At 31.5% G+C, this 13,440-nt stretch overlaps 2 protein-coding genes across 2 annotated transcripts; both read left to right on the top strand.

The window, feature by feature from the left end:
• On the top strand, positions 1-1,584 carry LOC144468447 (dynein axonemal heavy chain 17-like). The gene is made up of 3 exons (XM_078177912.1): positions 1-126; positions 1,047-1,343; positions 1,420-1,584. Exons 1-3 carry the CDS (start codon positions 1-3, stop codon positions 1,582-1,584), a joined length of 588 nt encoding a protein of 195 aa, XP_078034038.1.
• Positions 1,585-4,888: 3,304 nt separating this feature from the next.
• LOC144468446 (dynein beta chain, ciliary-like) lies at positions 4,889-12,876 on the top strand. Its single transcript, XM_078177911.1, has 7 exons — positions 4,889-5,041; positions 5,986-6,093; positions 6,388-6,601; positions 8,512-8,664; positions 10,049-10,257; positions 11,968-12,276; positions 12,612-12,876. Exons 1-7 carry the CDS (start codon positions 4,889-4,891, stop codon positions 12,849-12,851), a joined length of 1,386 nt encoding a protein of 461 aa, XP_078034037.1. The 3' UTR covers positions 12,852-12,876.
• Positions 12,877-13,440: the final 564 nt, after the last annotated feature.

Raw genomic sequence — 13,440 nt, 5'->3', positions numbered from 1 at the left:
ATGGCTGATAAAGATGAAAAGAAGGAGGAAGATGATCGGTTTGACTACATTTATAATTATCTTACGCTGTCAAGGAAATTGAAGGCTGACAAATGGCTGAAAATGCTATCAAACGTAGACTTTAAGGTATTTAACATGTTTCATGTAATTGTAGTAAATTATTACAAAACGAGAAAATATTTTTTTATATCTAATACTCCATAGCATCTTGCCTTTTATTACACACATACGTTGATTACGTTTACTAACCTTGAAAGTTCAAACAGCAATAGATAATTTTAAATCTTTTTCATAAAATATAAAAATGTTGTACCTATATATTTTACAAGTATTTTCTACATCCAATTATTTAAAAACAAATTGCAATTTCTTACTTGAATTGAAAACGTAGGATGTACATATACTTATTAAAATAAACTAGTCGTTGCTAGTCGTTATTAGTTGTTACATAATAACTGATGTTAATTCAATAACAGTAATTGTGAAAATGGAGATACTAAAAATCTGCGACATTAACCTCTCTCGATCATCTTATAGTTAGGTACAATTTTTAACATATGTTATCTACTGTACATATATTATGAATACAAAATTTAGCTTTTTCGTAAAGTATCGAGACATTTTTAATTCATTAAACTGTTTAAACAATCCCCCTAATTGAAGGTTTCGAACAGAATGCGTGTAATTCTTCTTAAACCAAAATTAAAATCTATTGCCACGTTATTAAAATTTTGTTATCAGATATTAAATTTTCTTCGAGAATTTCACGAACGACAATGAAATATTTGTCATAGTAGTTGTGAGAGAAATTGCAGAACGAAGACAATTACTTGTATCAATTTAAAATTTATACACGAGATTAAATATTTCGTTGATGAAATAGTATTCGATAACGTTTGGCTAAAAAATCATTTTGAATTTTGAGGAGCAACGCGTGAATAACAGGGACGCTATGGTTGTTATCTCACCGCGTTAGAATCACAAAAAATGTCGGTTCAAACGGATCTAGAATTGATCAGGTTCCTTTTACGGCCCCATTTACGTAGGATCTCATTAGCAAGTTTTTTGGTACACCGACGGAGATGATCCTTGTATTGCAAGTCACACCAGCTGGCCTCTTGACACCTTATCTAGAAATAACGCAATCCAAGAGAAAGCTAACGTACTTCTTAAAGAGGAAACCACAGCTAGTTACCGAGAATAATTATAAGGACTTGCTGATTCCGGGTGACATGGCTCCGAATCCGATCGAAGAATTGGCAGTTCTTGTGGAGGATGTTAGTAGCTTTTCATTCTTTACCCTAAGGCTGAATTTAATGTATTATGATCCGGGAATACAGCCAGTACGAAAAGTATTCGTATCTTTAACTTTTAACAAGTTGTCGATATTTAATACTGTTATCATTTTATTTTATTTAGAGATGGTATAATTTTGTAAAAAAGTGTCATACGATCATAAATGTGGACTCGCTTCAAAGTTTAAAAACCCTGTCTTTACAATCCGTTGTGATTTACTCGAAAATATTACAAATTGAATCATCTCCAAAAACATTGAGAAAACGTATGAATCATCCACAGATTTAAAAATTGAAACATCCCCCACATAACGTACCCTCGGAACTTAAAACACGATTTTTTTCGTCAAAGGGGTTGTTGTGAAGGGGAGACTTTGGTCTTCAAGTCTATGTTGAAATCAATCGCAAACAAATTTTGTCAATGCATTTACAGATGTTTCAATTCATTATATTTTCGAGAAGGGTTACACCCCCAGTTTCCCAACTGCTATATCATACAAGCACGTGTTACAAGAAAATAAATAGTGGCTGGCAAAAGTAAGAGCCTCAAGCTTTAAAATGAGTTCATTCTATTTTTTGCGAAATTATAGCAACCCTAAATGTCGATAATTTATCGAGAATAAAAAATTCAATGTACACGAGTACTTTTTACTCCGACTGTATGTCAAGCATTTATGGTGGTACAGTAGCATCGAGACTTTAAAAAATCTGGTTTTTTATTATCTATTTAAATAGATTATATCTAATTATTTCTAAATATTTTGAAATATTTTAAAGCTTTTTATACTAACATTACGCTTTTAAGAACAGTTTATATCATAACATTGAAACAGATTAATATTGTTACTCTAACGTGGAATATTACTCCTTATAAAGTTTACTTTTGATATTAATATTCAATTATTATAAAATTATTACAGAATTGGGAAACTTAACTATTCCAAAACTATGAAACAAAATTATTTCATGTGTAATTATAATAATTTTAGTTATATAAATTTGGTTATTTAGATTTGTGTTACATACATTCCTTAATGAAAAGCAGTTTGCTTTGGAACAATTGGTTTCCTTTATCGCTTCATAATGTCAATAATTACCAATATATACTGTAATTGCTACTGTAATAATTGCTGTCTTAATTAAATCGTAAATAGTTTTAAAGTTAGCTGGAAAAAGTATCGGTCCGTTCATAAAATCGAATGGAAGTAATCCAGTTCAGATAACATGATTGAATTTAGCTCTCCCGTACTACTGTACACCTTAATGAAAACTTAATTCTTTTAATTTTACTTTCATTAAACTTCGTACGTGTTAACGAGAGGTTAATTAACCCGAGGTTTGTTCGATTAAAATAAAACTACCGTTAAATGCGACACAGCTGATTAGCATACAAGGATAATCGCATAAAAACATAAATGGCGATCGTGAGAACAGTTATACTAATTAACGCGACATGATAACTTTTATTTCACTTTCTACGTAAAAATGTTGAAATGTGAAAACGTTTCGACAAGACTACCAGTTCTCTTTATAAATATCTATCTTGAAATCTACTTTTTATTATCTATTCTAATTTCGTTTTCAGATGTTTTCTAAAGATTTTATCCAACGCTTACCTGCAACAATGTCTCTCAGTGTTTATTTTTTAATTTTGTCTGCTTATTATTTTCGTCGTAGTATGAAAGTAATGTAAACCATTCCACAATCACTGACTACATTCGCGTTCGGTTGCACAGTTCAAATCGTGCAGGTTCATAAATTTTGACGCGCGAATTACAATTTTACTGTTCGATTATTCAATGTTATTTAACTTCGCGAATTACGAAAGAAAAAATATAGCACTGCCAAGTATAGTAACACTAGGTTTGTGTTGCATGCGTAAAATATGTATAATTTTAATGTTGATACGAAATTTTTCAGATTATTCAGTCGCTAATATAACTTAGTCTTTAATACAATTATTAACGATACTTCGTGGATATCTAACTATTTTTACAAAATTAATTTTGAACGTAGAAAACGTTAGAAATACAAGTTTGAATAGAATGGAAGTCATGCTATGTACATACGCGTGTCACTCACACATTTATCCACAAACGTCGTGAATATTTTACAATTTTTAATTTTATTGGATTGTTATTCGGTTTACGAAACGAGTACTTTGAACAATTCCTTTCTACAATTTATCTTTACTGCCGGAAAAAATGAAGCATTTCGCATGGGGGAAAGTAGCCAAATACGTGATTTTATGCCTAATACGGAATAATGCGATCCAAGAACCTGACAAATAAATATCTGTCAACCGGCTACAGACTCTTGCACTCTCTTCATTTGGCATCTCGCATATGTTGTAACTGACACGAGCGTGTTATTTCACTGCAGTTCGAATGCTTTTTCTGATACAAACTTTGACACGCGGACGCGTGATTTTAGACTGCGGGTCTTTATGCAAGATAGAAATGATCAAAGTCAATTCTAACCTGACAAAAATTAAATAAAATTATATTGTTTCTTTTAATAACTTTGATAACTTGAAAATAGCGTAATTTTTCGTACGTCTTTCCATTTTTCTATTTCAGCTATTCATCTCTACCATAAATGCATAAAATCTGCAATCTAGTGATTACTATAAACAGCTGTTTCTTCATTAATTTTGTCTCAATAATTACTTTTCTTTCCTAGTTTCTTTTATAAAATAAAAATACTATTGGACAGTGTGTTAATTTCTACGTCTTCTTGCATTTTAAAAATCTGCATACGTCATAAATGCACAAATATCCGCAGTCTAACCGTAACGTTTGCCTCTTCGAATAACAAATTATATGTCAGTAGAGTATTCAAAGGGGGCAAATTACTTTTTGTCCACCCAGTATAAGCATGGTGGCCTTTTTCCATAATGACTCTTTCGAAAACTGTCTTTGCCAGTTACGTTTTGCCAAGTCTGTTCGCGAAAGAGTCATTATGAATAAAGGCCGCTATGGAAAGGCGCATGGGAGAACCAGGTCTCAGAGATTTGCGCGACTAGTAGACCTGCTAATTGCTATGACGTGTTTCCACGTTTATAACATGTTAATTGCTATTAAGCACCGGAGTTAGAATGTTACAAGCCTACGCGTTTAACCATAACTCCGCAATAATAGAGCAACTTACAAAATCTTAATTTCGAGACTTAAAATTGAGAAAGTTGCAGCTGGTTGATCATTCATAATATGAACGATCAGTATTGCAATCATTAAAACTTGGAATTTGTTATTCCCGAAAATATGTTTTTCGAAACGATGCACCAATGATATCTCAAAGTCTAGGTTAACCAATTGCCTTCAACATTTAGGATCATATTCGGTACACTTATGCCTACAGCCTGCATTAAAAGCTACGCAAACTTTTGAATTTTTGACATCTTTTAAGCTCCCAATATCGGAAAATCAATAAAAAAGATCGATGATTAAATTTAGAAACTTTTTTATTTTATTTATTTTAGATATTTTAAATTAACCTTTTTTTCTTTTACTCCCCGGACGAGAGACGACCTTGCATCTCTCCGACAATTTCTGCCAGACCCAGCTGTAGTCGTCGAACTTCCTAACGGTGAAATGTCGGCCACCAGCGGAATCACTCAGATTACGTGCAAAACAAGCGGAGCTTGGGCAGCGCACCTTGAGCCCTGGGGGAGTGAAAACTACCCCTCGGGTGGTGCTAACAGGTCCGTGTGGAATTCGGTCGATATAAGAATCGGTTCTGGTATCGTAAAAAGTATTCTCGAGTTTGGAGCGTTCTTGTGCTTTATTTTAACGACAAATGCACAGTATCGCTCATCTCCTTTACTGCCTCGTATTGGTTGGTGAGCAATACTCAATTTATTTTGAAAAATGTTTCCCAGAGATTACAATGTTTTCCCGGGGGTATTTTCGAAACCTGAACTTATAGCTGCTAGAGATCCATTCGTTGAGCGCCGCGCGACCCAAATATGAGTGACACTAATTTCTGGCCAATCTTGAAAATTCATTTTTACTATAATATATTCGAACAAATTGAATTTGATTAGAATGTTTCGGATGCGAAAGAGTTCTAATGCCACCCTCTATGAAAAATATTAACATTCTAGTTTCGCTTTAATTATGTGAGGATTTTAGTGGTCGATTATCGGCACTGAACGTGTTAAGCACAAATAGAAATAATATAAATGGTTTCACTTGCAGGTTATGTAAACCATGTCCATTTCTGGGCCTAAGGGTTGAAATTAATAAATCTATCCATCTATATAAATTATTCTAAACACTAATAGATGTTGAAAGTAAATGAACAAGGGGAAAGTTCTTCATATTTTCAACACGCTCGCAATTTGTTACTAAACTATAAAGGAGTTTAAGACAGAACAAGTCGTTCTGAATTCTCTAATTGAAACAAGAATTCTCACATTTCTTGGGGAAACTCTCCTGTTGTATTGTGGCATCATAACACCAGAATACAGTCACGGTCTTCAAATTAGTCAAATTATGTACTAACAAGTTCTTACCCTAAGTACATATATACATAGTTCCATATGATATTTATCTATATTAGCTGATAACTTATGATAATTTCCTAACCCTCCATCGCGGACACTGCAGAATTCTAAATATTTTGTAAAATGTAGCAGGAAAAAGTAAATTCCGAAAGCTCTTAATTTTAAATTCTTTCATTCTTCCAGGCATATGTTCCTATTCTATCCAATCCAAAAAACCACATTGGCTGGCCAGAGGTTGCTCGAACAGACGTAAAAAAACAAATTTATAATCTACGAACTCTAATCTGGCAGGTAAATAAATTTTAATTGGTAGACGTCTTCGTGATATCGTATAGTAATTTCAAACGGTATTGTTCATTTGTCTACTTTCGTATGAATAAATACAGTTCCGTTACATTAAAACACATATTGGAATTGCATAAAGATATAATTACAATAAACGTTAAATTCCTTTATACGAGTTTCTTTTTTTGGAACAATTATAATGTACATAGAACACGATAATAAATTTTTATTCTTCTAACATCTTTTCGCTAAAACAAAACTGTTATTTTTCATTATTAAATAACGAAATGAATTATTCAGGTGAAAGGAAAAATAACAGGCCAGACCTTGCTTCCTATGCCAATGGGTATCGAGGATATTCTTCAACCAGAAAATTTATCTCCAACTAATCCTAAAACACTGGAGTTGAAAAGTAATATTGAAAAGATAGTAATTAAATGGGCGACTCAAATTAACGAGATCTTAAATGAGGAGTTCACCAAGAAGACGGGACCTCCTATACCAGAACAATCTGGTAATTATACTGATCCTTTTAAGATAATTGATCGTGAAAACGTACTAAACTTTCTCCGAGCAAATACAGAATGGCTCATAAATCACAAACTAACCGAAAACTGTTTGCGACTTAACCATTAAAATATGTAAGAAATAAAAAATTGATAACCGCCTTAAAATTGTTAGAACACGTTCGTTTCTTAAATTCGTATTCGTGTTAATTAGTTGACTATCGTGTGATTTTTCGACCCTTTTACATTTTATAGAGTCTACTACAGTATAGCAAAGAGTTTATAATACAAATGAAATTTTTAATATAAAAAGATTGTATCAGTCGTCTTTAACCCCTTAAGTCCAAATGACGAGTCTTAGCTGAAAACATTTTTTGTGTCAAATTCAAATTTAACGAACATATTGAATTATTTAAAGAGCATATTCTTCTAAACGTTAAAGGAAATTATTGCAGTATTTTAATATATTTTTAAATTTCGTTTTAAAACCGAATTCATATAGTTCGTAAATCAAAATAATTGTAATTATGTTAAGATTATTTTCCCCAATTTGATTCTAACTTAAAAAGGATATTTTCCAATTTTTATTTAATATTAGCATCGATTTATTAATCTTTTCTATTACAAATTAAATAATGCCCACATTTATAGAAATATATTTAAAAAAAAGGCAGAAATATTTTAGTTTTATTTTGTGACAAATTCTCGCATAGCGTCACGTTAAATTTAATTATCTGTACACGCAAGGGGTTAATTTACATGATTTAATTTGCACGATCATTTAAATTCTTATTTATACTAATAAGATTTTTTTTAAATCTTTTTTTATTTCCATTTCAATGTGGCCTTCGCTTGAAAAAAAAACGTGTCTCGTATGCAACAGCAGCAATGCGTTCTTCTTCCTGCGGAGAAAGGAAGGACCCATTCGTTTAACGTTCTGATTGAATTATTGTATAAATGGAACGTAACCCAGGCAGTGGCTCGCTACGAACATTTCACTGTTGCAACGCGACACGAAGAATACGAAAACATCCCAATCAATCAAGAAAAACTTTCTAATGATATCGTCACTGCTACATATTCACGGTGAATAGTACGAGAAACGACGTTCGAGTTCAGATTTGACGAAAATTGTGACACGCACCTTGACGGTCAATAATCGTTGACGTGAACGGAATATCCGACGTCAGTTCTCAACGCGTCAAAAAATTACTTAACGTCATAAAAGAATATAGGATGGGTTACTTAAGATTTTCACCTAAAGTATGCCCATCATTTTTAATGATCTGAGGAAATATGTAAGGAAAGAGATGTCTGACTTAAAGTGGCGATTATTACGATAGAAAAGATTTTTTGCTCGTCTGAATCGAACATTTCTTTTTTTACACATTTTCTGAGATCAATTAAAAAATAGCTCGGATATTTCAGGTGAGAATCTTTGATGACTTACTCTCTATTCTCATTTGTAATAGTTGTTAGACTGCGGATTTTATGTATTTAAAGTAAAAATATAGTAACGAAAGACAGGAAAAAAATTCTAAAATACTGTAGCACTGTTTTCACTGTACTAATATCCTTAAAAGAATAAACACATTTGTAATTAATTTCTGTTTGATAGAAGAGGTAATGGTAACTCTTACTGTGTATAAAGATCCGCAATCTAGTAATAGTAACTTTAAATATAATCCAGAATATGTATTCTATACAATAAGATGTAACAATTTTCACTAATTTAGAGGAATTTATTTATGTTCGATGAAAATGTCCTATGTCTTCTATTAATCGTAACAAGTTCAAAATCGTGAAACGATATCCTTAGTTCTTCGAGTGTCCTTATAGTTCTGTATCACGTCTGTTCGTATTAATAATGAATGCACAGTAATCGTTTTGATTTTGTTGAGTCAATCGATTGTTTCAGAGTTGAATTATTGGAGCATGAGACTGAATAATATGGAGTCGCTTTATCAACAATTGAAAGATCCGAGAGTGACCAGTATGCGCACATTTTTGGAAGAAATGGAAAGTCCTTATTCGGAGTATTTTACAAATTTGATCAAGCATGTGGCAGCATGTACGTAATGAACTCTATTATCTAATAATAGTTAGATCTTGATTTCTAAGTAATGTAAAAGAATTTTCCTCTTATAGTAATCTTATTATATTTTTAAAACATACGCGTATTCTGATTTAAATACGCACAAGATGTGTGTACGCAAGGTGGTGTACGTTTCACTGTATCATCTTATCATCGCAATTGGTTTCTTTATTAATATATAATTAAAGACAGGTGTGTTTCGTGATTTCCGTGTATGTATTATTATATTCGTACAGCTCTGATAAAATTTTGTTCATGCTACGTTTTGGCAGAGAATCTTTTAACTTCCAGAAATATTATTTGTAACATGCGAGAAAAACAATCTCTTTGGCAGTCATTTTCGTCATACATTCATAATTGTATCACAAATGGATAGATAGGATTCATCTGATTAAAATGCGTCCAAACACAATGTAAATGGAACTACATTCGTCGATAAGATTAATATGCAATGACATTCTAAAAAATGTTTCGTTTAATTAAATGAATCATTTTACATGGTACGTACGGGAAAAATATGCAAACTAAAAATTATCTATGTTAATTGTAAAGAATATATCATCATCATTCATCTAGTTGTAATAAGTTGAAAATAATATAACAATATCGTTGAATTGTTCTAACGTCCTTAATATTTTATATTTGAACTATTAATTTCTGTTGTAAGTGCTTCAAGTTAACAGTCCAGTAACATTTCATAATTCAAATATAATTAAATGTATTACCAGTAAGTAATATTTAACAAGACTGTTGAGACAAATGAGCATAATTAATAGTATAACTAATTTAATTATTAACATAATCAATATAATTAATATAGTTATCCAATAACTATTATAATTGATTACGTTAATTTTATTAAACATAGAGGTATTTCTTAACCAAAACATTCATAACACGAGTATTATAATATAGGATATTTTACACGTAACAGCCTAATAACTCACTTTCTTTATTTTCTTAGACAAGAGTACGACAATAAGTCGACTTTTAAGAATCTTTTCTGGAAGAACATAGTTTTAATTGGACGATGTTCGTCTTGTGGGTTCAAGGGGTCTTCTGCTAGGCGTTCCGGGGTTAATGAATCGTGTATAGATCATGCGCTAATTGTGAGGGGCAATACGATACCAAGAAACCGTCCCACAGTCTCGTGTATAAGATTAATCCGCGTGCGCGCAGCACTTTGCTTACGTAATGTTGATTGTACATTTTTTTTAAATGCTTCCTTAAAGTTACATCAACTGCTCGGTTATTAGCGACAGATAATATTTCGTCGCCTTCCGGTAGTATAAAGAAAAACAGCTCCGTGACACGTAGTTTCTAACGGGTTATTATTGTCGAACGACTTTTTCAATTTCAGCGCTACTCGAAACCAGGGACATTAATTTGTATCTGAAGCCGTTGGAGTACAATTTTCGGGACGTGGAAGCTTGCGAGTTTAAAGATTTGTCACTCAAATTGAAAACTCTGTTACATTGTGCCTGTTTAATGTGGGCGAACTCGAAATATTACAACCTCGAAAGAATGATTGCTCTGTTACAAGAAATTACGAATTTGCTGATATCTCAGGTATATGACTCTTAGTACGACAGGTGAGATCACTACGAAATCAAGGTATAATTATTTTATACGCGATAAAATATAGAGTGACCCAAATATATTACCAAGCGCTTGGAAAATGCAATTTCTGATATTACTCGAATCTTTTTCTTAGCGAAAGTATTCTTCACGGCTTTGTTAATTAGTTATTAACCAAATACGCGGACCAATCGGCGAACGAGTTCAGCGCATGAATAGCGGCGCGATGATGACTGCGAAGGCGGAGTTATAGCTGCACTTGATTTCTGATTGGTTCACTGTTTTCCATAATGATTCGTTAACAAAGTCAGGAGAACATTTTCGTTAATGAAAATGTTAATTCAAATCACTACAGGTAACACACTTTTCAGACTAACAACACCTATCAAGGTCATTATTCCAAAATAACTTTATTCTATAAATATTCGTATCTTTTTATAAATTCTATGTCTAATATTTCTAAGTACGTTATATTTGTAAATTATTTTTCATTTTTCATCTATCGTTCCTTACTTTGATGAAATTAAATTCTCATGTATTCAGAATAATTAAATTTAAAAAATTGAGATAATTATAGATCGAATATGAATATTGTAGAAGTATTTTGATTACGTATAATGTATTGCATTAAATGGTACAACTCGAACTAGCTCGCAGTACGTAAACATTTTATTTTATAAATGAAAAATACGAAAAGAAAAACAGAGAATTTAATGGATATATTTTATTTAATGTTTATTTACCACGTCACAATTAACTTTATATTAAATACTAGACGTATATGGGTGCGATAATAACAAAATAAAACTGGCGTACGTGAAAGTTGCCTAAAACGTAATAGACTTGGTTAACGATTTGCAGTTGACTTCGTTAATCGTAGGAATACAAATTGCCTGTTTGACTTGTAGAAAGCAGGCTTGCTTAATTTCTGCAATGTAACAATTATAATTTTTTAACATGATTGCTACAAACCGATTGCTTCGGTAGTGGCCTTCGGTAGTTTAAATTATTCATTAAGTTCAATATATCTTCTTTTGGAAATACGAACGAAAATAATGATAGATTCGATAAATATCATGATATGCAGCACAGTTTTGAATTACGACCTGCATTACATTAATTTGACTTTCGTTATGTAAAACGCACAATCGTGATCGTCACACATATTTGACGCTGGTCATGAATAAATTAAAACAGTGGGTTGCACTTATTCGATCATAACGTTCTGCTCTAGCGTGGTCTGGAAAACAATGCAATTTCGTGGTTAAAGTTACATTACTCTCTCCGTGTATGTACGTAACATTTATTTTTTTACAGTCGATTATTTACAGATATTTATCCTGAAAAGGGATATTTATTGCAATGAAAAATTATAATTTTATTGTCGAAGAAGAAATGTTTTAATACCTTTTACGAAATTCAGTATAATCAAAAATTTAGTTGATGTTAGCAACATTTTATTTTAACTCTGACTTATTGTTAGTTACAGCGGAAATTAAAAATACTTTTTAGAATTTTAATTTAACACTGTTGTTACCAAAGGAGTTGAAAGAAATCTTTAAAATTTTAATCACCTTCCTCAGTCGACTTTTCAACTTGTCTTATAACGTTTATAAAATTAATTTAGCAAGTATCGAAAGATTGACAATCTTTAATCTTGATTAAATTGTATTAAGAATCACTTTATCATAATATGTACATACATGGGAGAAGTGGAGAAATGTAACGTTACGAAACATCCCTTTGGACAAAGCAATTTACTATTATTCGTCGCAGTCAGTGAAGCATATAAATCCATCAACGTTATTCGAAGCAGACATCGAGGAAATTAAAGCAAGACTACTGGAAGTACCACCTGTTCTTGAGAACTATCAAGACACGTTTCGATATTTCAAGGAAAAAGTTGAGAATTATTTCAAGGGACCCAGTGAACCTGTGCTTTGGACGTTTCACGAGAAATTAGTTTTTGATAGGATTCACAAGTTTGAAAAAAGACTCAAGGAAGTCGAGGTCAGATAATATCTATTATTATTAATATTATATAAGAATATTTACAAAATTCCGTAAACTATACTATATTCCCAATAGAACATAATTTTACATTGGATATATTTCTTATTCAAATGTCAATATATATACGTATACTATTTTTATTAAAGGAATTAAAATCGCCATTTTTGCACATCCCTGAACCGAGTTTTTAATTTTGTTTTCAATAATTACAAAAATTTTATAAAAGGTACTAATTAATCGTTATTCTAGTAGACAAATCGAAGTCGAAAACGAATTTATATTTCAATTTATAGATTATATTGTACCGTATAATTTCTTTCTATACTTTGCAGTCGTTGTTCGACGTTGCGCAAGATTATTTGAAATTAGAACGAATAGAAATGGCGAGTTTAAAGGCGAGATCACTGCTTAATATGACTCTGGACATTTACGAAGAATTCAATAGAGCGTATCAATATTTCGCGGAGGTGCCTTATGAAATTCTTTCCCCCGACGAGACGCAATTCACTAACGATTTAGAAGACTTTTTCATGAAAGTAACTTATTTTTATTTTGAAAATATAGAATACTGACGAAACAAGTAACGAGGTTACGAAAATAAAAACGGTATTCGAAAATATTAATCGAAAGATTTTTTCATACGAAAGGTGGAGCAATTTGATCGGCGTCTGGCCAGAATTTTTGAAGAAGTATTAGTAGAATGTCACAATTTAGATTCGTACTTTAAATTTATCTGGATGATGGGCTCGATTGCAAACAGACCTCTGATAATGGCACAACTGTGGTGTCACTATGAGGAAGTGGTTCGCAGAATTGATGTTCATTTCAGTAAAGTGAAGGTAAGAAGTTATAATTTTACTTGTTTCGAATTGATAATCTTGAATATTTTTCTAACCATTTTCCAATTTTTTATTTTTATTTTACTGTGTATTATTTTTATCCTTTTCTATTTGTCATATATACTAAATAAAACAATATCGCAATATAAATAATGTGTTGTATACTTTACTGTAATATGTACTTTTAATTTAGTATATTTATTAATATAACAATTACTTAAGTTTAGTAATAAGTTAATAATAAGTTAAGTAAGTATGTATTTAATTCCTTAAATAAATTGAAAAATGTTCGTCAAAATTATATCATAGGTACCCTTTCCGC

This window comes from Augochlora pura, chromosome 4 (assembly GCF_028453695.1).
Source record: "Augochlora pura isolate Apur16 chromosome 4, APUR_v2.2.1, whole genome shotgun sequence".
In the NCBI taxonomy this organism is placed as follows: Eukaryota; Metazoa; Arthropoda; class Insecta; order Hymenoptera; family Halictidae; genus Augochlora; species Augochlora pura.
The sequence above is the reverse complement of the archived record's forward strand: the minus strand, read 5'-3'. Positions and strand labels throughout refer to the sequence as shown.